Source organism: Podarcis muralis, chromosome 8 (genome assembly GCF_964188315.1).
Source record: "Podarcis muralis chromosome 8, rPodMur119.hap1.1, whole genome shotgun sequence".
NCBI lineage: Eukaryota > Metazoa > Chordata > Lepidosauria > Squamata > Lacertidae > Podarcis > Podarcis muralis.
This window is the reverse complement of record NC_135662.1, coordinates 54,527,188-54,552,373: the sequence shown is the minus strand read 5'-3', so window position 1 is coordinate 54,552,373 and position 25,186 is coordinate 54,527,188. Positions and strand designations below refer to the sequence as shown.

Genomic DNA, 25,186 nt, shown 5'->3' with positions numbered 1-25,186 from the left:
TTAGAAGGCATCTGAAGGCAGCCTGTTGAGGGAAGCTTTTAATATTTGATGGATTACTGTATTTTAATATTTTGTTGGAAGCTGCCCAGAGTTTCTGGGGAAACCCAGCCAGATAGGCGGGGTATAAATTATAAATAATAAATTATTATTATTATGAACTTTCCTTCGCATTCTTGGAAACTTTTACAGGTAAATATCTTTATAATACTCATTTTAGAGATACCTCAGAAGTTATATAGTAAAGTCAAATCGTTCCTGTTATTCTCTGATCTAATGCTTTAATATTTTGTTTGTGCTTAGCATTGCTAAATTCAAGGTGAAGCTTGACAGAAGAGTTATCCTTATCATATTATTAAAATTGTGCAGTACAGCTGGGAAGTGCAGGGGAAAAGGCACTGATAATTGCATGACAAGGTACAAAGCTATACACAGAGCATATTTTACCGGGAGCTAAACCTATAGCACACCTTGTTCAATCTCTGCAATGCATGCTTTATTCTAGATTTCCGCAATCTGCTCTAAAGTCTACAAAGTACTCCTATACATTTCCTCAAAAATATATGGAAAATATTTCATCTCTAGACTGTCAAAAGATTATGGTGCTGTTTCTTTTACAACATACTCAATAAATGTGTTGTATTATATAAACACTGATCAAAGCAAAGAGTCATGAGAGCATTCATGTCACCAAGCATTCTAAATCCATAAATGTCAAAAAGTACCTTGCTATAAATCCCTTTCCATAATGTACTATATACAGTAATACAAAGAAGGGTAGAGGAGAAAAGGAGGAGGTTGAAAAGGATCTAGCATCTATGCAACAATCTCCCTTTCCAAAGGCATGTTCAAGGTGCACATGACAAGTGTCAAATCTCTTCCAAGTGATACCCTAGACTAGAGCATCCTTCAACCAACCTGGTGCCTTCCAATGTTGGACTACAACTCCCATTATCTTTCGCCAGCATAGCTTGATAATGATGGAAGTTATCGTCCAGCAACATCTGAAGGTTGTTGGCAAACGATACGTTTATCATCACTGCTTGATGAGCTAGGATAACCATTCTTATTATGTTTCACAAACACACACACAAATCTAACAATACAATTTGTGGCATTGCCTTCAAGAACTGACATGGTGCCTTTCAGAACTAAACTGTAACTTAAAAAAGTGAGGTGTGTACTTACAAATTTTATTATATATTCACGTGGCCAAAATCCAGAACGAAGTTCTTGCTTGACTAATAACCATTCATTAATGTAAGGAAGTCTTTTGAAAGAGCATAAATATTCATTTACACTTTTTCTGCTCCTAATCCAACAAACTCAGGGTGTTGTCCATTGTTTAGCATTTTATTCCCACAAGAACCCTTGAAAGATGATTAGGGTGAGAGATAGTGACTGGTCAAAGGTAACTCAATGAGGTTCATAGCTGAGTACAGAGTTGAAGAGGGATGACCCCAGTCCTGGTCTGGGATTCTAACTGCTGTGCATCACTGCCTCTAGAAATGGAGACTTACTCAATTCACTTACAAAAAAGAAAGAAAGAAAGAAAGAAAGAAAGAAAGAAAGAAAGAAAGAAACTAAAGATTTTAAACTAGGGCTGCAACATTTAAGGCAATTAATCATTTATATTAATCAATTAAAGTAACACATTTTGATAAACTAAAAATATGCCTCTGATTAATGGGTTCAATTTTTTTTTGGGGGGGGGGTTAAATAAAAGTACCTATAATAACCGTATGAGTGTGTACAGGAGAAATACTTGTTCTAAGATTATTCTTTCTATGTGCATGTATCACCTTAAAACACAGAAAGTATACTTTTTTTTGTTTAGAGGCAATTTTTTTTCTTATTTACAAATGTATGCATACATTTCACTGCATGAGTAAATTAATGAAAAAGTGCATTAATTCACCCGAGTACCCTAAATTAACAAATGATATGGAAGAACAGGATGTTCAGAGTTTTTTCCACACGAAAATCATGATAAAATCTTTCAGATCTGCTGGATATGATTTGAAACCTAGAGGGCTAGCTAGTCATCTCATGTATATCCCATGGTGTGCACACTGTTTAATTTCCTGAGGGAAGCATTCGGTGGATAGACTGGCAGCTTTTCTTCCCCTTTTTATTATCATCCTATGAGATATCTACAACTACAATTTACCAGGAATGGTAGTGACTGTTGTAGCTCACCTGTAATGGCATCTCTACCTCGGAGACTTTGGGCATGCTGCTGGCAAATGGCAACATATCAACCAATGTGTGCAGGCGTACAGGTTCTGTGTAAATAAATGTACTCTAAGTGACATCACAGCATTTGGGCACACTGCGCACAGAAAATAGCCAAGTTTATCCCACACAACAAGTTTGCAGGAATTAAGCATGTAATGATATTTATGTCCAAAGAACTGTTCTCCCATAATCTCACTATTACTGTTGCAGACAGCCAAGGCCGTATGTTTATCACCAGTGAATCTAAATGCACAAGGTTGACAAGGAGACTTTTCTAAAAGGGGAGAGGATATGATGACTGTGGGGACAACAGCCAGTCCTAGAGTTCTCTTCCTAAGAAACATAACCACACAGAGACACTCTAAGGCAGACAAGCCATTCACACAAGGGTATGGTCATGGCATCCTTTATAATGAAAATGGCAGTGGATATGTAAATAAAATAGCTGGTTTATGCCAAATTCCTTCTTCATGTGGTCCTATAGTGAAGTGCATGACGCAGAACTCGTCGGTAAGTCTTCTTTGTTCATTGAAATAAACACATGAATTAGTCAAGTCCATTAGCTCTGCTGCCCCTAATCACCATTCTTTTCACCCTTGTGAAGCTAGGAGCATCCTGCTGTCAGGGACTGGCTGGACACTGAGGAATGGTGGCTGTATTCTGATGGGTGAGCACTGGGAGAAGGTGGGTTGGAGACTGACTTGTAAGAATGGATCAGTGATCTGGGGCAGCCTGTAACAGCCAGGAGATGTAAGTCAGAGACAGGAGAAGATGTAGGATTGGAGAGTGAAGAACAGATTCAGCAGGAGGGGGAGATAGGTCAGGCTGGGGTAGAGTCAAGGACTCCACACCTCCTCCTCATCCTGTCCCCACCTCTCCTGCACCACTGTCTCCCAGGACCAGAAGAGAATTGAAGAGGGAGGGGCAGAAACGCATTATACCTACAGACGCAGTCTTTGCCTGCTTTTGCACAGCTCTGTTTGTGGAGATACATAAACTGAGGTTGGGGAAAGGTCTCTTTGTTGCGGCAACTGCCTCATCGGGTACGCACTCAAGAGTAGCTGAGAGATGTACGAATGAGGGGCATGTCCTTTCCTAACTTGTAAGTGTACTTTTGACAATAATGAGTTAATTTCTCACCCTGAACATTCCTTGCCTGACAGCACCATGACATTCTAGGACCTTGGAAAAGCAGCTTTTCTGAAATGCCCAAGTTCGTCCTCCGTTTCATGGAGGGTGACAACAATGGCAATGGGCAAGTTATTACACTTGTACCCAAAGGCCCCCTTCACATGTTTTCTTTCAGAGGAAGAACACCTGAAGAAGGTTTGCAAGTAAAAAAGTACACTCTGGTTATCTGTATGAATCTGCCATTATATTTGGTAGATGCAAAACTCCAGCAGAACTAGGAACAGAAGTTGCAAAAATAATCTCTTGCTCTCCATAGTAAATCCACATTATGTAACTACCTAAAAATGCTCAGTGCTCATGCTCCTTTTTTGCTAACCATTGAGCACACCCTTCTACACAACAGCTCTTCAAGTAACTATTGCTCCAGTCAATGACATACAGAAGTAGTTTCCAGGAATATTACTGACAGTGAGCTACCAAATGTCTAATGCCCTTGAACACAGAGGATAATGTGCCAGTTTTGAGATACATCCAAGCTGACAATAAATCAGTATCACAGTTGCAACAATCTGAAGCAAAATACCTTGGAGGACTTGTTTTCTCTGCGAAAAAAAGTTACATTTTTTATGACAAATCAAACTGGGTAGTGATCAACATGTTCTTCGAAGCATCATGTATTTGTTAAACTGCACAGGCAATGTTATTGTTTTAATTACACCAATGCTGAAAATTTTGGTTTTGACCATTATGCAAGTAGAGACTATGGAATCTGTCCATCAGGGCAGGGTGACTTGGAATAAAGGAAGACATTATGAACCCCTGCTCAACAGCATCACCAAGAGTCTCTGTGATTTTTCACCCCTGCAGTGATCTCTGAATAGACAGTTATCTGAGGCTTTGCTTCTGAATAAACACAAAGGACAGGAACTCTTCTTCACAATTCTGCATTCAGTTAGAATTGCCTGGCTTGTTTTTTGGCATGTTAAGTGCAAAGCTGCTAAGGAGATAGAACTGACTTCTAAGTCAGACTTCTTTCTCCAGGTGACAAATAATACTCCATTTTATGAAGCAGGCAAACTTTTATTGGTCTCAGATGACCAAAGTACGTGAAATTTACTCGCTTTGTTGTGCTGGAAACAATGGACTAGGAGTCCATACATGCTCTCAATCTCCTCCCATCCTCTCTCAAAACCTCTTTACTGAATATGCTCTGAAACCCAGGACTTTGTGCAAGCCAGTAACATGTTACTAGCTAAGTTAGATTACCTTTATTACTTTTGTTTTAAAGTCAGTGTGCATTAATGTTGCTTTTTCTTTCCCCCTTTAAAATGCTTTCCACATGTAAAATTGCACCAGATGCAGCCAGTGCAGTGGGGCAACACTGCAGAGCTTCTCTTCTGACACCATTGCGGCTGCCGCTCATCTGGATGGTGTGGGGCAGGAGTGAAATAAGAGCTGCACATGCACACCAGTGAAGCTCCTGCCTGTGTGCTTACACAGCCCAGACCACACCATGCCCATGAGTCTGCCCTACCAGTGACGCCAGTCTTGGGAAGCCAACTCTACCACACATCTCCACTGCAACTGACTTGACACTCCTGGACTGTATGGTTACTAAAGCTACTCCTTGGATGATAAGGTTTTCTTAAGTTCTGTGTTCACGGGGCTATGGGAACCTATATCCAAAATATCTCCCTTTATTATTTTCCCCTGGAGCTGGGCCAAAGGGACTTGTGCTGGTTCTCTAGCAGTCACAGTCCTCTAGCAGTTGAACAGTCTAGAGTAGGGCATGAGGTTCATTCTGTCTGGTGGCAACCTATTGTAATTCTTCCCTCCCCCTCTTTTTTTGTGGGGGAGGGCGGAGAATCTTATACAAACATGGGAGTCTGCCTGTAAGGAATTGTCTCCCCCAATCACATAAGGTAACACAAGTATGTCTGGGAAACAGGCATGTAAAATCTTGTACGAATCAAATTGCTAGTACATAGAACTGAGAGTACCGGTATGTTCTGAATAAGATGTTCTGGGTAAAATATTGTACTGTACATTGTGATTTGTTCCCCCACATATGACCCCTTTGTTTTAGATATCTGTATGCTTGATCATGCAAGCTGCTTTATGCAGGACATTAATTTGAGTGTTATGTGTCTGCGCATATATATATATTTATATCCTTATGAACTTATTTCAATATTCTGTTTTTGATGATAGCCAGAACGACAACATTTTTTGGTCCATCAAACTCTGCTGTACAATTACATGAATTTACTTTTAATAAATTACCATCTTTGCATATATCAGTCAAACCACAAAGGCTAAATACTTGCAAACAAAATGCATTATTAATTTAATTGTCACAGCCTATTTAGCTAACTTCCATTAGTATTTGCTATAATACACAATGTATAAAAGAATAGAATCAAATTCAAACCATAAAGAAGCAGCTGATTTAATGGGCCTAGATAATGGGTTTGGGGTTTTGTTTTTTGCAGAACTGTAGCTAAAAAACTAGTATTCTAACGGGGCAAGAAGAAATGGGAAGCTTTGCTCAAGATTACACAGGTATGGGAATGCTATACTATGAAGCTGGATAGATCAAACAACATTCCGCTATATAATGTACCTGAATGTTCGCAATGTTAAAAAAATAAATCCAGATTTTTTAAGTCTATGCATTTTCCTGTAAGGCGGTCTAGTACAATGTCTTCTGAGTGCCTTCTTTGAAAAACACCTTCCCTCAACAAAGGCTGAGAAGAAGCTCTTAAGAAAATGTTTTCTCTGTGTATTTGTTGTGTGTGGGAAGGGGAGGACACAAAAAAACTGTTAGGTGGCTTCTGTGTGTATTTTTTTGCAGGTAGGGGCTTGTGAAGCATGGGGTGTGTTGGTGTTTGGGGTGCTTGGGGATTTGGGGGCCCCAAGATACATTCCTTTCAAACTGGAAAGCGGGGGAAGCTCCATTTTAAAATGGAGGAATGAAGTGGGGGAAATATGTTTTGCGTTGCACAGAGGTTTCCCTACCGGAGCAAACAAGTACTTGGGGAGAAAGGCTTTATTTATGGCTGCAGAGAAAAGGGGAGAGGGAAGATTTGGGGGAGGGGGGTTATGTCTCCCTACTTGGAATTTTCAACATTTTTTTTACTATCTCCAGGGCTGCTTTGTAACTTGTCCGGGTTGCTCTCTTCTCACTAGCTTTCAATTAAAAAAAAAAGTGGGGGCAAGTTCTATTTTATCAGGGTTTGCTTTAAAATACATTTTGTCCTTTGAGGGTCACAACGCAATCCTAGCCTCTATTCAGAAGTAAGTCCAGCTGAAAGCGATGGCATCTTCTCCAAGGTAAATAGGATTAGAACTACAACCATAGTTGTGAAGTCATGGTTCAGATCACTTCTCAGCCATGAATTTTAGCCACACCACTTTCTGCCTTAGCATTCTACTTCCACATTGCAGGGCTGTTGTGATGCTTACATTATTATGAATTAATATTTTTATTATTAGGGGAAACACTTTACACAAAATGAATTAATAGCATATAAAAGAAATAATCATAAAAATGCCAGTCTCTTGCTTCTGTGTTTACATGTGTTTATGTGCAGGCCTTCAGTGTGTGTGTGAAAACACTGTGTGTGTGTGTGTGTGTGTGTGTGTGTGAGAGAGAGAGAGAGAGAGAGAGAGAGAGAGAGAGAGAGAGAATGAGAGAGAGATTGAAGTGTGTGAGGGTTTGGGGGGAGATTGTGCTTGCACTGACCAGACCCTGTTCACCAGAGAGCTGCTTGGCTCAATATGGAGCTGAATTTTAATCAGCCATATCCAAATCTCTTAAATTGAAGGCTTTAAAAAAATGCTTAGTCCGGTTCAACCTCTTGATTAAGTGTTTCTTCAAGCCAATCAAAAACTTCCAGAAAGGACAATTGCAAAAAAGGTGAGCATTTCAACAATCCATGTACTGCTCAAATCTAAGCCATCACCAGCAAGGGACTGCTAGTGGGAAATTAAATTGTGGCTGCAGGCCTGCCAGAACTATTCAGCTTTACAGAATATTAAGGGGAAATGCCACATTTTCCATGATAAGAATTGCCAACAGGAAAAACTTCACTTCGATAAACATGTTTGGATCTGCTTTGTGTGTTCTTTTAAACGAATAAAAAATAAAAGCACATATCTGTCACATCCATCACTAGTTCGGGTAAGGTTTAAGTGCAAAATGTTGGTGTCCTGATTTGCTTCTAAGGCCACATGGGTTTAAAATTTGGACGAAGAAGAACATCACCATCATGCTATTTTACTGCAAACTAGTACTTACTGATCTAGTCAAAATGCTTTGAAGTAGTATGGGAGACAGAGAGAAGAAACAGGATCACCCAGAAGGACTTCAGAAAAACAGAAATCAGCAGCCTAACTCCATACCGCTAGAGATTAAAACACTCCTTTATTTTATTTTTTTTATCTGAGGTGACACCTAAAAATCATATCTCCTAGGCTCAGATAGTATATCTGAATACCTACAGTGTGATTCTTTATGGTACACATAGTCACAAGGGTGGCATAAGTGACTTCTATATAGTATTTATGATAATTATACAGTAACTGCACCTCAGTAGAAATATATATTTCTAGAGCGCTGGAAATGAAATAAAACATGAGAAGAAAGTGCTGCAGAATCTAATTCTGCTTCCAGAACAGCCATCCTTTATAAAGCAAACTCCTCTAGGTCTAACAGGGTACACCTGTTGTTTCATGCAAGCAGTGAGTTCCCCCATCTCACTTTGTACTTAGCTCAAGATCTTTCTGATATAAAATTATAAATAGTGACTAGGGAAAAGTTTTTCACCCTCTCGCATAACACTAGAACTCTCGTTGGAATGGCGGAAGATTCAGCTGATATAAAAGAAGATTCAGCTGATATAAAAGGGACTAGAAGATAACTAATGACACACTGACTATTTTTAAAGTATCCAGAGATCAACTTGGAAATAAAAAAATAATCCACTCTGAGGAAACTGGGACAGTAAAGAACTGACTAATCCAGTGGCACTTTGAGGGTATCAATAACTTTATCTGTAATGTCAGCCTTATTAATCGTGTTTGCTTATGACTTCCCATCAAAAAGATAAAAGCAAAGAGGGATCTTTTTTGTGAATCAACAGCTTGTTACAAGAAGAAAAAAAGACAAAAATGGCTAAATCTTTTAACTGAAAGAGATAAACAGCTTCAGATATTAGTATATCTCTCAATAAAAAGCGAACATCAAAATTCCCTGATAACAAATACTCAAGGCAGTCAACGTTAACTGTAATGATGAATTTAGTAGGAAGAAAGTCCCACAATGTTATTAGATTCAAAAACCCTAACTAAAAAAAACCCAAAGGGTTCACACTTCACCCCACAAGTTTTCATAAACTTTGTTCATTGCCCATGGTTAGTTACAGAATTAGCTAGAAGTTGATGACCACCATGGTAGGGAGAATTTCAAGCAATTTGTTCCTTCCTTTCTCTGTGTAGCAAAGCCATCCCATAAACAACACCTGGGGTTAAAATGGTCAAAGACTTGTGCCTCCACCAATTAGTTGGTGGTGCACAAGAAACCAAGTAAAGTGCCAATGTGGGAATATGAGGAAAACACCTGCTGAAAACTTCCCTGTTCTGCCAGGTCTATGCAGGCAGTTAAGAGTACACCCCCCACAATGGTCTGCTGATGTATTCATTTATTTGCTTTTAACTTGTTTTTACTGTCTGGTTTTATGTTTTTATATTGTTGGAAATAGATTTTTATGATACAGCGGTATATAAATATTTTTATTAAAAAATCAAAATAAATGTCCAGCTGAGCCCGATGGGAGAAGTATTCCAAGGGGGCAGCAGGTTGGCAAAGGTGGCTTCAGACCTTGAAATCTTAAATAGGAGCAAATGTTGATTGACGCGGTTATATCAGATGAACAGATGAGTGGGGGGTGTCAAACAATAACTTTATTTAAAGAATTCTGGCAGTGTGAGGGGATTTGACTAGGTGATCTGTAAAATCCCCTCCACCTTCTAATGAAAGTATTCAGTCCTATTAACAATGAATCCTCTGTCAACACCTATAACTTTTTGTGGTGTTGTCAAGTGGCTGTGTTATACTGTTCATAACACAGAGATGGCAAGCATCTTAATAGTATTCTGCCTTCTCATCTCAAGCCATGTTTTGCCATAGAGTAATAATATATCACACCTGGAGTGATGGGAGAGCAAGAGAGAGGCTTATCTTACACACACACACACACACACACACACACACACACACACACACATACACTGGGCCATAGCAGCTATTTGGACAAGTGAGTAACAGGTCAAAATTATGTCTATGTACCATTACTACCTCTGCTTTTGCATGCACACAGAAACAAACAAGGATGCAGCTCTTGTGTAACATTTCCAGAACAGTTTTTAACCTGTAGTTTGATTTGTGTATCAACAGAGCCGTAAAATAGTTACTTTACCTTTCCTTCGGTGTGCCAACTCCGTGTTTTCCAAGTAAGTGAGTATTTAGGTGCTTCTTCATTACAAACGCCACCCTGAAAAACAAAATTAGTTTTTTGTTATCTTTCCGGCTTAGAGAACTTATTTCCCCTAAATATCACGCATTCGCAATATTACATACCCTGGAAATTTTGCAGGGCTACAGCCTAACAGCACAGTACAGGGGAGGTACCAAAAGACAATGCAAAAATCCTGAATACACAAACGCAGTTTTATTTCTTTATACAAAATAAATACACACACTGCCCAAGGATGAGATTTTTGTTTTTCCCTCAGGCTCTTGCTATGTAAGAAATATTAAGAACATGGTTAGTGCTCTGTGTCAGCACTGCAACCACATGTGCTGAGTTCACCAAAGGATATATCAGAGTAGTATTAGTAACAATTTCATTTGTTTTGCTAGAAGCCATAACAAAGGTAAAAGCATTCAGAGTTGAGCCACAAAGTTGGCTCTTACAGCCAATGCAAAGAGAGGAGCACACAATGTAACATAATTTTCCTTAATCAAAAGCAAAAAAGCACACAAACTCACTTGATATAACAAAAAAAATCCCTGTGGCTAAATTCAGATATTTTTTACATGGATCTTTATATAGGGGATAGTGGTTAATGTAGTGAACACTGTATTCTATAACAGTTTTACAAAACACACTGAAAGGCTGTTCCAAGAGTAGTTTCTGATAGTGGCCAACCAGAAAGGTAGAGGGCATTAACACGGAGTCTTAATTCTTTAAAAGCAAATCCGCATGGAACCAAAGTAATTAACTTCAAATAGTTAGCTTTCTCCTGGTTCATCTTAATACATAGGTACAACCTAGACAATGGACCGTTAACATATCAGTCAAATAAGCTCTCTCACACAAACAAAAACTGTATCCACAATTTACATGTTGACTGGATCGTAATCAACTCACTATCACATTCTCTAGCAAGTGTATGTTTTGCAATAACGTGCTTTTGAGAACTGAAGGGTGAGCTATGAAATATGCAAACCAGAACAAGCATTCCATCACGGAAATTTAAGAGCCGAACTTGTATTCTAGCCAGGATAGAAGGCCAAACCATTTATGCATGGGCATTGCAGCAGGAATGCTAACAAGTAGGACCAAAACTTTCTTCAGAAAGCAGTTTTGAACATTCTCCAACTCTTGGACTGATGATTGGCAGAGACCTTAAAGTTCTACAATATATAATATTGGGAGGCGGGAAGAGAGAACAACCTTAGGCAATAAAATGTTAAGGGCTGGAGCAACAACTTGTCTCCCTTTGTATAAAAAGAGCTTTAGGATCGCTCATACAATATGACTTGCATTAATAAGAATAGCATTCTAGTGAATTAGGAATTAGCAGTGAAATGGACCCCTGAATAACAAAAAAGTTTGTCATATAGGATTGTTAGAAATTGCTCAGTTAAATGTGAGAGATCTCTTACCCAAATTCAACTACTTTGGTTTTAGTAAAATTAATGTGAAACTGTTCCTTCTCACAAAAGTTAGCCAGCAGGAGCACCTGCTTTTACAAACCACCCATGGTTACAAAATATAACCATAAAACCTGCACAAAGGAGGATACCGAACTTTCCATTTCCTATGGCCGTGGGGGCACACATCCAGTTTCCCAAGCAACTTAGCCAGACTTAAAACATAAAAGCTGGAAAGGAGGGATCCCAAAACACTCCCCTGTCTGACTGTCTTCAATGCTGAGATGGGTCTGTTAAAAGACCATTCCTTCCTACTCTTGTTTTTGACAGTAGGATCTTGATACAGATACCAAGGGCATGCAATTTGCCCCACAGGTAGTTTCTGTCTCTCAAATCAAAAGCATGTGCTGGCTGGGGCCATCAGATGGTGCAAGGTTGACAAAAGCTGCTATCAGCATAAGTATCATACCAAGCCATGATGGGAGGTCTTTGCACACTTTCACATCACTATCCAGCCTGCCCACCACTTGGTAAAGAAATGGAAGCTTCCTTGTTCAAGTAGGGGACAGATCACTGGATAAAGAATGAACAAAAGGCCCCCTTTTCTCCAAAGGTCTGGCACACCGAGTGGGGTGGGGTGCAGAATAGAGCTCTGTTATTCCTTCTGGGGAAGCTTACACCCATTGGCACACCCATCACACTGTGAAAAAGCACGTTCTAAGTCCTTCTCGGGAGAGGGTTTTTGTTTTGCTTTGAATCCTACAGATATTTGGCGACAAGCTTGCTAGGAATAAAAAGGCAAGAAAGCACAACCCATATTTGCAGATAACTTGGAACCAAGACATATGCATTGTGGAAGGATAAGAATCCAAAGAGCAGAGGTGGATTGGGATGGTGGGTTGTGCTGCTTAGTTCTCCTATAACTGGTTAATTGTGGGCAGCTCTACACATTTTCTGCACTGATGCTTCCTGGAGCAAATACAGAAAGCTTAGCTGCCATGCACGCAAACACCCATGAACACACCACTGAAACCTTGGCCTAACCCAGGCATAGGCAAACTCGGCCTTCCTGATGTTTTAGGACTACAACTCCCATCATCCCTAGCTAACAGGACCAGTGGTCAGGGATGATGGGAATTGTAGTCCCAAAACATCTGGAGGGCCGAGTTTGCCTATGACTGTCCTAACCAATATGTGCATCCGGACCCAACTGTGTCCATCTCAGGTGTTGCTGACTGCTAGCCAGAATCAAGAGAAAAATGAAGGATACTAGTGAAAACAAAATAAACTCCTCCCATGTGGCTAATGAGAAATGTGCCATTTCAATTTCAAAGAAATCTTCTTGGTTTAACTGTTGTTTTCTTTGAAATGTAAAACTGCAGTTGGAAGATTTTGCTTGGAAATGCTACCACTGTCGGGGCCCAGGGGGATAGCAGAGAGAGACAATAATATGTAATATTTGATCACTCCTTGACTACAGGCATTGAACAGGAATTTGGCACTAATGGTGCCAGAATATTTAAAAACAAAAAGAACATAATACCTAGCATTATGTTGTATGTTAAAAAACAATGGCCTTTCATTTAATTTTGCTAACAACTAACTGTAACATATAGGTGATTATTCAATATACTTTCACTGTTAATGCCTTTACATCAATTTAATTATGTCATGTGATCACTTCAAGAATATAGATATCAGAGAGGCTTCGAACTAAAATGGCATCTTTGATAACCAAGAGAGAGAGAGAGAGAGAGAGAGAGAGAGAGAGAGAGAGAGATATTACTGCTCTTACTTTCAGTGTGAAAAGGGCTTGCAAACATTTTTGTTAATTATGTATTACAGCTGTCCTTCATAAAGTTAATTACTAATAGCTGAAAGGCATTGGAAGCCTATTTGCATATGTACATGAAAGGCATGACATATGCAAAAATATGATTTTAATTAGCATTCCATGATATGACGGGCTACAAATCAAGCTGGCATATTATAAGATTTTTAACATTAAATGCTGAATTCATTTGGACATGCTTCCACTAATGGACAGTGCAAGAACTGTAAAATACTGTAGGATTATGGCATATATGAGCCACAAAAGCCAAGAAACAGTATATTTTCTGTTACATATATGGTAATGTCTCATCTCCACGTCTGATCTACTTTGGGCATATTCGCATTATTACAGAAAATCTCTATTTTGTGCAGCCTTCAGGGTGTAAGAATATAACTCTGTATGTTTAAAATGATAGCGACTTCATTATTTTTTATAAAAAGAAACACATTAAAATACAATTGATTCTTCCTTTTTCATATTTGAGTGATATATATATGGACAACGCAGCATCTCAAATTCAGAATAATCTATTGCAGTATCATCATGGTGACTATGCAAGTGTCACAAAAATTATTGTATATACGGAAAATGATAGTACTGACATAAAATCCTAATAAGAGTACAAGGCATTCCAAATTCAATGCCATTGCTTTTGGGCAGAAAGCAGAACCATCTCAATATACACATTTGAAATTAGCAATAGTCTTGTTTTGGTAAATCAGAAACCTCCCTCCTAGTTGATTATCAGAAAGAAAAATAAAATTAAGGTACAAATATACAAGGAGTCCATCATCAAAAAGGCCAATAAGCCAGAGCTTATGTATGTACTTAACATTATGTCAAATGCAATACCTAATTAAAAATATCTAGAAAGATTCACTACTCCCTCCCCCCTGGAAAAAGCCAACAGTTAAGCATAAACATGCCTTTACAGTTCAAGGCAGGAGAAATACCTTTATTTGAGGATGAAATATACATGTCGAAGGGGGGTGTATCTATGCTACTTCAAGCTGACTTTGATTCTGGAAATTCCCCCTTCCTCATAATATTCCTTGTATAACACAGATCTCCTCTTGAAAGTTGGATGTTTGTCAACAGGATAACCTTTTCATTTCTTCCTATAGCATTAGTAAAATGCTGGGAGGAAAGATGGGAAACCACCACCAAATATTATCCTGCTACTGCAGAAACGTTGTTTTGCAGATGCAATTCTTTAAAAGGCCTGACAAAAGACCAGGACGGCCCTGTCATTAGGCAGAGTGAAGTGGCTGCTTCAGGCAGCTGATTTTGGGTGTCATGAAAGGGCAGCAAATTGTTAATTATTCAGTTTATGGTTCCAGTATTTTTACTGCCACAAAGGGTGAGAGATGCTTGTGGGACTGTCTGCCTCAGGTGCTTAAATAACTTGGCTGGCCTTGAATACTGTGCACCTTGACTTGTGGGAGAGGGGGCACCATTTGCTGCTCCACCTCAGGCAGCACCATGGCTTGGGCTTCAAATGACTCCTTCACATGCAGTCCTGTGCTGGGAATTAGAGGCATTTGGAAGAAGCTCCTGAGTTCCCTTATCATTAGCACTAGGCACAGTCATCATAATCTACTCAAGGAAAGTTTCAAGCACATGTTGTTGTGGTTTAGTCGTTTAGTCGTGTCCGACCCTTTGTGACCCCATAGACCAGAGCATGCCAGGCACTCCTGTCTTCTACTGCCTCCTGCAGTTTGGTTTCCTGACTATTGAACTTGGAAGTGGACATACTGACTTTCCACCAGGTAGGGTCAGGGGTTCAGGACATGGTGGTGTTTGTAGTGTAAAATCAGACAATCGCCAGAAATTGCCACCACTGCAAATGAATGACCCAGTTTCATAAAGACAACCAGAAATGCCATGTTTACATATATTATTTTACATCCAAGAGGTTTTCCTCCACCTCCTATGCCATCACCTTCAGCACAGTTAAGTGCAGGTTGGTATATAAGAGACAACTGTACTAAATCTGTTCAGAAACATTAAAAAATGAAGTAGTTTTCCGTATAGCCATAAACCAGCAGCACATTCCTTAAATACCAAGAAATAAAACAAAATATCCTTAGCCAGCTCCTACAAACTTAAACTCTACAAACAAAGGTTACCCAAGTAAACGATATTGGTCACATTCTATTTACAAAATCCATTGTTGAGTTAGAGAGACATCTGGCCCTCTTTCTTTGGATTATGCAGCTGCTGGAGTAGAAGAAACTGATCAGGAAATCTCTCTATCTTTGTTTGGCTTTTTCTCTTTAAAACAAACACACACAAAGAAAAATGACCTAGAAATCTGACCTGCTGACATAATCACTTTAAACAGGAAAAGTAATCAATGGTGTACCTCCGTCATACCACTTATTAATATGTATATAAAAACAGTGCCTCTCTAGACATTGCAAGTGGCATTTAGCTCTGTTCATCTACTTTCATTTTCTTACTCACTTCTCACACCTTGGGCTGGTAGGAACAGAGGAACCCCCTGGAGTGAATTTATCTGAAGGCTCCCTGAACAAAAAGAGGGGCCTGAGTCTGAATCCTAATCCTAATTTATCTTAAGAGCACTTAATGAACACATGGAAGTTTGCCATGAAGCTCATATGCTTAGCTGGCTGTCAACAGATGGAATCCGAATAGGTAATACACACTAATATAGCAAATGTCTACCTTTCCATAACAAGTATAAATAAGTTCAAGCATATAGTAGATTTGAAGAATGGCAGCCCAAATTTTAGCAGGGGTGGGGTAGTGTGATATTTTTACATGTCTTCAACACAATTCCAAATTATGTACTTTTAATAAGTTCTACTGGATTTAATGATGCATATATTTACAAATGGGGAGCGTGTTTGTAAATTGTCACTAGACTTCTCAGGTTTTGAAGCATAGCAACAGGTATGGTGTCCTTTTTTCCCTTCCTCCATTAAATAAAATCTTTAAGACTGAGAGAACAAACATCACATATGGAAGGAAAATGAGCATGTATGATTCCTAAAAGCTGGCATTTCACTGGCTCACCATAACTTTCATCAGCAACTTTCATTACACTGGGGACAAACAATATGAGTGTCTATAAAACACTAATACATTTGAAAAGGAACAGTGCTGACTTGCTTTTAGTAATAGAAACCAAGCTCTGTTAACCAGGAAATGTCCATACTGTATGAACAATTCTATGCAAATACTATGCAAGTAGAAAATCTACTGTATAATCCAAAACATTGAAGCTCAAAAGTTACACCTTGGTACCAGCTACTCCATGGAGAATTCTAAGTGATCAATCTGTATTACATATTTTGAACTGACTAGCAACAGAACTTGCTGATGAAACTTGTCTGACCTCTGAAATCATCCTCAAAACAAGGGCTAGTTAGCAACATTGGTTTACAAAACCACATTCTCCTTATAGTACTGCCAACATTGGAATTTTGTTTTAGAATAACTTGACACTGGTAAGTTAACCCTTAGCAAGACTGCTTGTAAAGCTAGAAAAGGGATGTTTTTAATGGATTAAATTTTTCCTCTACTACTTCAAAACATTTCAGGGAGAGTTGTAGTTCCAATCCAGAATAGCAATTAAACCTATCAATCCATTTAGCAAAAATACTTTTATCTTCTCATTCTTTGCACCCATGCACAAAAGCACAAAGCAAGCCTTTTAACTGATACATATTAATATGTGGAGTGGTGATGAGAATTCATATGAGTAGCTTTGACAAGGAATCCAAAAGTGATTACCAAACATAAATGCAGCCCATAATGTTTTAGAAGCAGCATAGGTTATCATTAAAAGCAAACTGATCTAGAATAAGGACCACTGAGTTTAACAGCAATGACTTAACAATGGAAATACATCCACTGTGTAGAATTTAACTCTCAGAAGCAGAATTTGATGTTTTTTATAATAAAAAAAACCTGCATGCCTCCTCACGGAAAGAGCATTCCATAACTGTGTTATTTAATCAGCTTTGACTTCCCACTGCTTTTAAAGATAGTTGGTAGCAAGTTGAGGTTCACATGAAGGTGTGAATGATATGGCAGAAGGCAACATTTTGGAATGTAGAAACATTGGAGGGAACCTTTCTGTACCTTCCATGCACTGTGTAGACTTAGGTGGAGTATCTGTCAGTGCCCCAGACTCCCATTTCAGCAAAATGATGGACAACAGGTTTGTTGATGTGCTGTTCAATGACCTGCATCAATCTTCAGAATAATTTACTGTCTATATCGGACAGATCATTATGGATGAGTTGCTCACTATCAATCAATCAGCTCTGCTCTTCCTGCATATTCCTATATCTATCATTCAAAAAAGGGAGAACTGTCTCTCAAGATGCTTCCATTGCTGTGTCTGTGACATCAATATGTGCTGTTCAAGATGTAAGAGAATTATTAGACCTGCATGATCAAATGGAAAGGATGGTCCAGACTGCTTCTTTTTTCTATTCTGGCAGAAGATAATGTCCTGGTCTCTGGATAGTCAAACGTAGAAACTGAAGTAGTTTCATATAAATCCATTAAAATAAGGAAATGAACTCTGTGTGAACTCTTACAAGGCAAGTCTGATAGGGAAGTTTTTTGGAGGAAGCCTTCTCTATAGTGGGGTCAAGGATTTTTGAAATCACTGCAATGAGAAATCAGATGGACTCCTCCTGTTATATCACACTATACTATAACAATTAGAGCAGGGGTCGGCAAGGTTTATCTCGCCTGAGCCAGTTCACTCCATTGGAGATCCCTCCGTGGGCCGGATAGCACCCGAGCCTGCAATTTTCGGCGTCTGCACAGATGCATTTTCTAGCATCTGCGCATGCATGATTTCTGGTGCCGCGGAAGCGAGTCCCACGCAGTGCTGCACTGGTTTAGAACGGCGCACGGGGACTCACAGAGCGGGCAGCTCGAGGGCCAGTTAAATGACCCCCGTGGGCTGCTTGTGCCCCATGGGCATTAGGTTGCCGACCCCTGAATTAGAGGTTTCCGGTGCCAAGTGGCACCAACTATTTGTGTGCCAATGTTCAGGGAGCTGAAGTACTAAGTTGCACTAGTATGCAACATAACTATGTAATTACGTTTCTAATTATCTGTTTTTACTGCCATCCAAACATCTGTACACCATCACCTTTAACAAGTGTTTGGTAATCTAACAGCTGCAAAAAGTACTTTAAAAATCCATGTGCTTTTTGCATCTGTGCTATCACCTCTCAGCTCTCCACAATCTAGACTTTGTTTTTCATAAGTTGTGAAATGCAACCTTAGGCTTAGATTTTACAGAGAGCCTTGCTTCAAAAACAGATTAACATCAACTTCCAATAGTATGACAGTACCTGAGAGCATGGCTCTTCTTTGGCAATGCCAAATAAGGGTGTTTTAGCGCTTACAGAATGAATTGTGTTTACAGCCCACTAAACAGTGGCACTACAAATTTCATAGCCAAGATACATATAGCAAAACTTTCTACATTTACTCCATAGTATATCCGTTGTGATAAAATCAACCCCTATCCAATCTATCAGGCACCACCCTTTCTTTTCATTCTTGTCTTCTGTACCCTCTTAGCAGTAAGTGTCATCACTTAGACATCCGCAAAACCACTAAGAGGGGTTTGTTAAAATTTCCAACGTACAAAAATCACATTTCTAACTGGGAGGGCTTCTCACAATAGTACAACTAGAATAAGGAGTGAGAGGTCAGTATAAAGGCTTGTTTCCCAGCACCCGGGCTCAGTATCAAAAAGGCATGATTTGTGCATCTTCAACCACACTCTTCATAAGCCATTAACTAGCCTGGGATGAGTATAGTTGGCTTACATTCTGAGTGTATCACACATGGAAACATGGGCTTTTTCATGTATGAGCTGTGATCTACAGTCCACAGTGAATGACAGAATTATTAAAAATATTGTTATGAATTACCCACCTGCCATCTAGGGCAAGTAAAAACATTTTAAATGCATGGGGGAATCTTGTGTTTTCTAAAGAAATTCAGTAACCCTGGGATCCCAACTTTGCCTGGAAGCTGATCAAATAAACTTCCCTACCTACTTTGATCTGCCAGCATCAAGAGCCCTTATGCCTTGTTTTAATTCTTGCCAGGAGGCACATACACATATCTCTTAATTTTGGACTACAAGGTCCATGATCTTTGTGGGATAGACAAGTGTTTTCGCAAGGGTATTTGTAGCATTGTTTTGCCACAATGGAAATTATTACAGTGGCAAAGCAAAAGGAGTCAGAAGACATGGAATAGCAGTCTCACATGCAAACACTGAAACGCAAATGGTTGAAATGTCCTTATACAACGATCAAATGAAAAAAGTGTGAAAAGAAGAAAGATATCATCATGGTGTGCAACATAAAGGAAATATATTATGCATTTGAAGAGCCAAGCCTCTGTTGTGGTTGGCAATCAGCATTATTTCTTATCTGACAGAGAGATAAGCAGATATCTGCCTCTGCCACCAAGCTATCAGATGAGTTTAAGAGATGTTTAAGGTTATCTACTGCTCTTTGATCAGATGTTGTTCACTTATTTGTATTCTTTCTGGTTTAATGCTATGTAATTGCCTTTGTTTACTCCTGACACTTTCGTCATTTGGCTGCTGGTGATTGACGTGCCCCCACATAGTGAATTCAAGCGTGCCTTGCCAAATGGCAGAACATGAATGCTTTCCCAGGTGTGGTTACCAATCTGTCCATAGGCAGGTGCATTGAAAAGAAAGCATTTCCTTGTCCATGGTGATTCTCTAATATTCACCCAGAATATTACTGAATCCAGTCCAGGACAATGACTAAATGAGTTCTGCACCATCATAATTGGGCCTGAATATCCCTACACTGATGTTGGGAAGCCATACCACAACCCTATAGGAAACCCACCTCCTCTGCTCAGTGAAACTGAAATGATAATGTTTCAGCTTGCGCAGACAACTGCAATGGTGAGGAGGAGCAACATTAGATGCCACAGACTGCTTGCTCATCAGCAAATACATAGCAAAACTGATGCGTAAGAAGAGGAGAGGGAGCAGCTGGAGATAATGGTGGTGAGGAGATGGATCTTGCTGAGGGAGCGGAACCCATGGCAGGTGCCTTGCCCAAGGGTCCTCAGAAACCTGGATACAGCATTGTCATAAAGCACCAAAACGTCAACTTACAGAAGCACTCCTGCAACACATTGAAGCCATACCCTTGGAACATTCAGAAATAAAACCATACAAGTAGGGCCCGCAAGAAATCCGGCACCTCATTCCTCCCTTCTGAAAGAAATATCCCTGCTCAAGATTCCAGGCAGCCTTTCCCTCCAAGGAGAGCATTCTACTCCCCACTTTTATGTTCATACCCCTGTCCCATTAACACAATTACTGAGTACACTAGGTATGTTAATTCTACACTGCATGTCCGGAGTGAGCAGCAATAAGTTAACACAGTAATAAGTTAGAACAAACAGGATATGCTCACAAGTGCCTATCCTAATGAGCAAAGCCATTCTTCTTCGGTAGGTCTTGCTCCTATGAGGCAGTTGTGGAGGCTAAAGGTCTCCACTTTTCCACAGCTGCCAAAGTCTCCTCCTCTCCAGGGTTTTCCCCAAGCAATCTGTACCTGCCTTTGCTCATTCTGCTTCATTCCTCCACTGTTCCTGGGAAACCGTGCGGCGGAGTGGGGTGGGGAGCTGGTTGCAGCAGGAGGGGGAGACCTCTGTGCTTCTTCACCAGCCAGACTCATCTCTGCCTCTAGGCCAACCTCCTCTCCTGCTTCAGCTTCGGGAGTTCTCTCTGACACAGACTCTCCCTGCTCACCAAAGCCTGCCACCTCTTCAACTTCCAACATCTCCTTCTCTGTCTTCTCCCTCTGCCCACACATTCTTGTCCCACCACCAATCCCCAGGCTCCGAGCCTTCTTCCCTGGGGGGTTCCCTGGCTGGCACCTCCCACCATTCCTCTGCTCCCAACCAGTCCATGACACCGGACTGCCACTGTAATTTTTCTTTAACTGTACTTATGCAAATGTTGGGGAACCCCCAAGCATGCCAAAACCATCCCCTTCATGTCTGTAACCGTAGAGGCACCCACCATGTAGGAGACATAGAAGAAGAAGGAGAATATCTACATTTTGGCCTCCTTCCCAGTAATGCCTTTATGTCCATAGGGATGAGAAAAAAAGGGGGGGGACACTTCCCAGTTTTCCTACTTTAATATCCTCTACTTTTCTCCACTCACTTCCACTCAAAATTTATTCTCTTAAGCTATGGTTACTCCACACCTATTCTGCCGAAACATAGTCCAGGTGGTAAGCTGAACCGCAACATCAACATTAGAATGAAGTATCTACCAGAGGATGCAAACTTTGAAGTTAATTCTGATCTGCGCACATCCTTCCAGGACCATGTGGAATATAAGCAGGCAAGTGGAGACAGACATTGTTAACCTCCTATAATACCAGTCCCCCAAAATCTGAATTTTCAAACAAAGATTCGCATAGAAAGAATAAAGGCAAAAGGTAATTTGGTAACAGTGCACTTCTAGAAGAATGCAGCCAAGCAGCACTACAGCTGATATGTGCAGCAGACAGCAGACACACAAAAAAGAGAAGGAGGCAGAGAGCTTGGCTTTTATAAATCAATTACAAAGCTCTGAGAAAACGCTCAAAAATATTAAGCAGCAAATGCATGCCTGAATAGAAATGCCACATTATAACATTACTGCAAGACTCTTCAAATTGTTCTGAAAGGGTGGGAAAAAAACACCCCACACACCAGAAATTGACTGCATAGCGTGATGGTGTAGAGCTTTGTGATAATAAGTTGAAAAGAAACCTGCAAACCCAAGGCTCTAATTTTCATATGGCGACTGTGTAATATTTTGCAAAGTAAAATTGACTGAGATGGAAACTATTTTGCATGGTAGAGTGGCGATGGCTAACAAATGAGAGTTTTTGGGGCTGAATGTTAGTCCCTTGCCTCATCTGCCACCCCTAATGACAGCAGCCACCTGCTGTTTTATTGTCACAGCTGGAGCCGGTTCACACTCCTTGGTGCTGAGCTCTGCCCATGAGCGCCAAGCTCTCGCCTCGCCTCATTACTTTGATGAACTTTTTATGGTCAGCACCCATGAAGACCTCATCTAGGACTAGGCAACCTAGATCGGCTTCAGGGAGTGCTTCGAGCTAACACAAGATGATAACACAGTGACACTGAGGCGGCTACGGTCTGTCATTTGACTTGGGAAGCAAGTGTACTATGCTTTTGACTCTACAGGGCCCTCAAATAGGTAAAAAGCCATGAAATTCTTATATCTAAAGTAAGCTCCTCTCCCTCTCCTTCCTCTCCCCCCACCTGGACAGTATAGTCCTTTTTTGCAAAATAAAGCTTTAAAATGACAGATAAACTCCTAAAAGGAACAACACATTCTGTACACTCTGTAAACAAAGAGATTCCCCTTTCCCTTAGAAATTATCCTGCCAGTTCAAACATGTACATGTAAGGACAGGGTTCAAAAATTACATTAAAATTTGCTACCTGTATTTTACATTTTTAAATGCACAGATTTATTTCTGTGGGGAAAATCAGCTAGTAATAGTTATGGGTGCCCATTGTGATCCAGTTGGCAAAAATGATGTGCCAGAAATATATTTATTAGATAATAAATATGTGACACTGATTAAATACATTTTTAAAAAATTGTGAAAAATTATTGACAGCAGGCTAGTACTAACTGAGTAAAAACTTTCATAAATATTAATTGAAATTTATCCTAGCAAACAATTTGAATCTGGAGTTTACAACATCTCATCACTAATGTTTTCAATATGTATCATGAACATTTTTACTTTTGGTGGATTTATAAGCAGGTTTGATGCTTGATCTCTGGAGTTTAATCCAAGGTTTCTTTTCAGTGAGTAAAATAATCTTTTAGGTGTCAACACAGCTTTGCATTTGCCTGTATTTACATATTACCATTAAGATTAATATATGAGCTATTAATAATAATTTCATTAACATTCTGAAACCATCAAACAACATTTTGATTTTTTGAATGCCTGTAGGCGATTATAAGCCTAAAAACCAGAACATTTTCAGTATTCATTGTGCAGCAATCCAGCTGATCAGTCTTGACAAATTCATGCAATGTTATAAGTCATTAAACTTCATTTGGAAATTCTGCTTTAAAATTCAACTGTCTTTTTTCTTTTTCTTTTTTGCATACCTAATATAACATCTATTACTGTAACAACCACTTCTCTCCTCCATTCTGACTGCCTCCTGGTAAGGACAATGTGTTTCATTTTGAAAAATATTGCAAGTACAGCTCTCAAAATGTTGATGCTAAGAAACTCAGTTTTAAAAGGACGCTGAGTGCTTACAGAAATAAGTATTCTGAACTCCAGCTGGTCAAAAATAACTGAAGAAGCTTAGCAAATTTGTTCCTGAACTTTGGCAATTAGTGTCCACCACCAAAATATGACTAAGTTTGGCATCTATGAATTAATTCCACGTCCTCACTGCAGTCCATATCTTTAATCTACAGGTGGTGGTGGTTCTTAAAGCTGTGACAGCCCCAGTATAATAGCTGCCCCTGAAAATGTCTGTTAGGAAAACCAAAAGGGAGATAATAGTTACAGGAAGGGGATTGTGCCGGTGGAGATGTTGATGCTCCTACAATCCTGTTGGGGAATCAACAACATTCTGGGTTAAAATTTACCTCTTTGTACCTGAAAAAATACTGCTTAATACGGGCTTTAAAAAGGCCCACAACATGAAGTGCTTGATGAGTGAATTATGTTACATTACTCTTTCATTCCACTGCAGAGAAAATGACTATATATATATATATATATATATATATATATATATATATAAACAGACACCAGGTGTATTTTCACAAAACTGCGCCTGCATCTGGCCTCAACCTGCACCATCTCTAAAGCATGGCTAAATGTAAGTAGATAAAAATAATAAAAGGAAGAAATCAAGAAAGAAAATTGTCAAGCAACACACCTATGCCTAATGGGAAGCCCAGATTGCTGGATGTAGGAGTGAGCCAGCAGGCGATGAGTAGAGGGGGAGAGGAGGGGGAAGAAGAAAACAAAAATACAAATGGAATACTTATTCATAAAAACTGATTGGGTATGCTACAACAGAAAACTTGTTTATAAAGAAACACCCATTTCTCTCTCTCTCTCTCTCTCTCTCTCTCTCTCTCTCTTGATAAGGGCTTTCCCGGAAAAGGTTTAGGGACGAAATCTACTTGCACAGCTGTCTTCTTTTATGTTTGGTTCCCCCACTACCACCAAACTCCCCAATGGCTGTAATTGATCTGCTCTATTTGTGTGAGAGAGCTGCTCCACAACATCGTTCTATGTCTAGGAACCCGTAGCAAGAGTCTGAGACCTATTATCACTCCCTCTAGAGAATCCTGGGGGATTGCAGTCGTGACTTTGCTGAAGGAGAACTCTTTCACGCAAGTACAACTTCTGAAGTTCACTGAGGCAGGCCACCCCAGTTGAGATGAGAATTCATGCTCAGGGTTTGAGGGCTGCCAGACAGACAAAGTTTGCACTCCATTTCCTTTGTGGTGATCTCCAGGCGATGCCTCTGTACTGTAGTCTCTGCCATTACAAATGAAATGTATCAGTAGCTATACTAAAAGCTGTGCACAATGGAAGTTGTGCAAGTAGCTATACTGAAGGTTCCTAGATTCATATTAGGGCAATACTATTATTAATCCAACCAAAATATCACAAAATAAGGTTTCACTATCTCTAGAGCTCTTCATTAGGGTAGATAGTGAACAAAGAAAGGTAGGGAGAGAGGGAGAGGCAAAGGAAAGAAAGAAAGAAATGGTTGGCTGGTGTTGAAGTCATGAAATCTGCATCTGGTAACAGCCTTACTACGAAATTATGGGAGAAGGTAACAGACTTTCAAATGAGGCTTCTTAGGTGCTAAGCAGGTATCAGAGGCTGCACCAAGGCCAGGTGGGAACAACATACGTCTCTGCAACTGATCCACCTAGGTCTAAAAGCCCAAATAACAGA

At 39.8% G+C, this 25,186-nt stretch overlaps 1 protein-coding gene across 1 annotated transcript in view; it reads right to left on the bottom strand.

The window, feature by feature from the left end:
* ZNF407 (zinc finger protein 407) overlaps positions 1 to 25,186 on the bottom strand; it is a 335,641-nt gene that overhangs the window by 198,761 nt on the left and 111,694 nt on the right. The window contains exon 4 of the mRNA XM_028737478.2: positions 9,846 to 9,920. Within this exon, the coding sequence (XP_028593311.2) occupies positions 9,846 to 9,920 (75 nt within the window). The remainder of the gene's footprint in view (positions 1 to 9,845; positions 9,921 to 25,186) is intronic.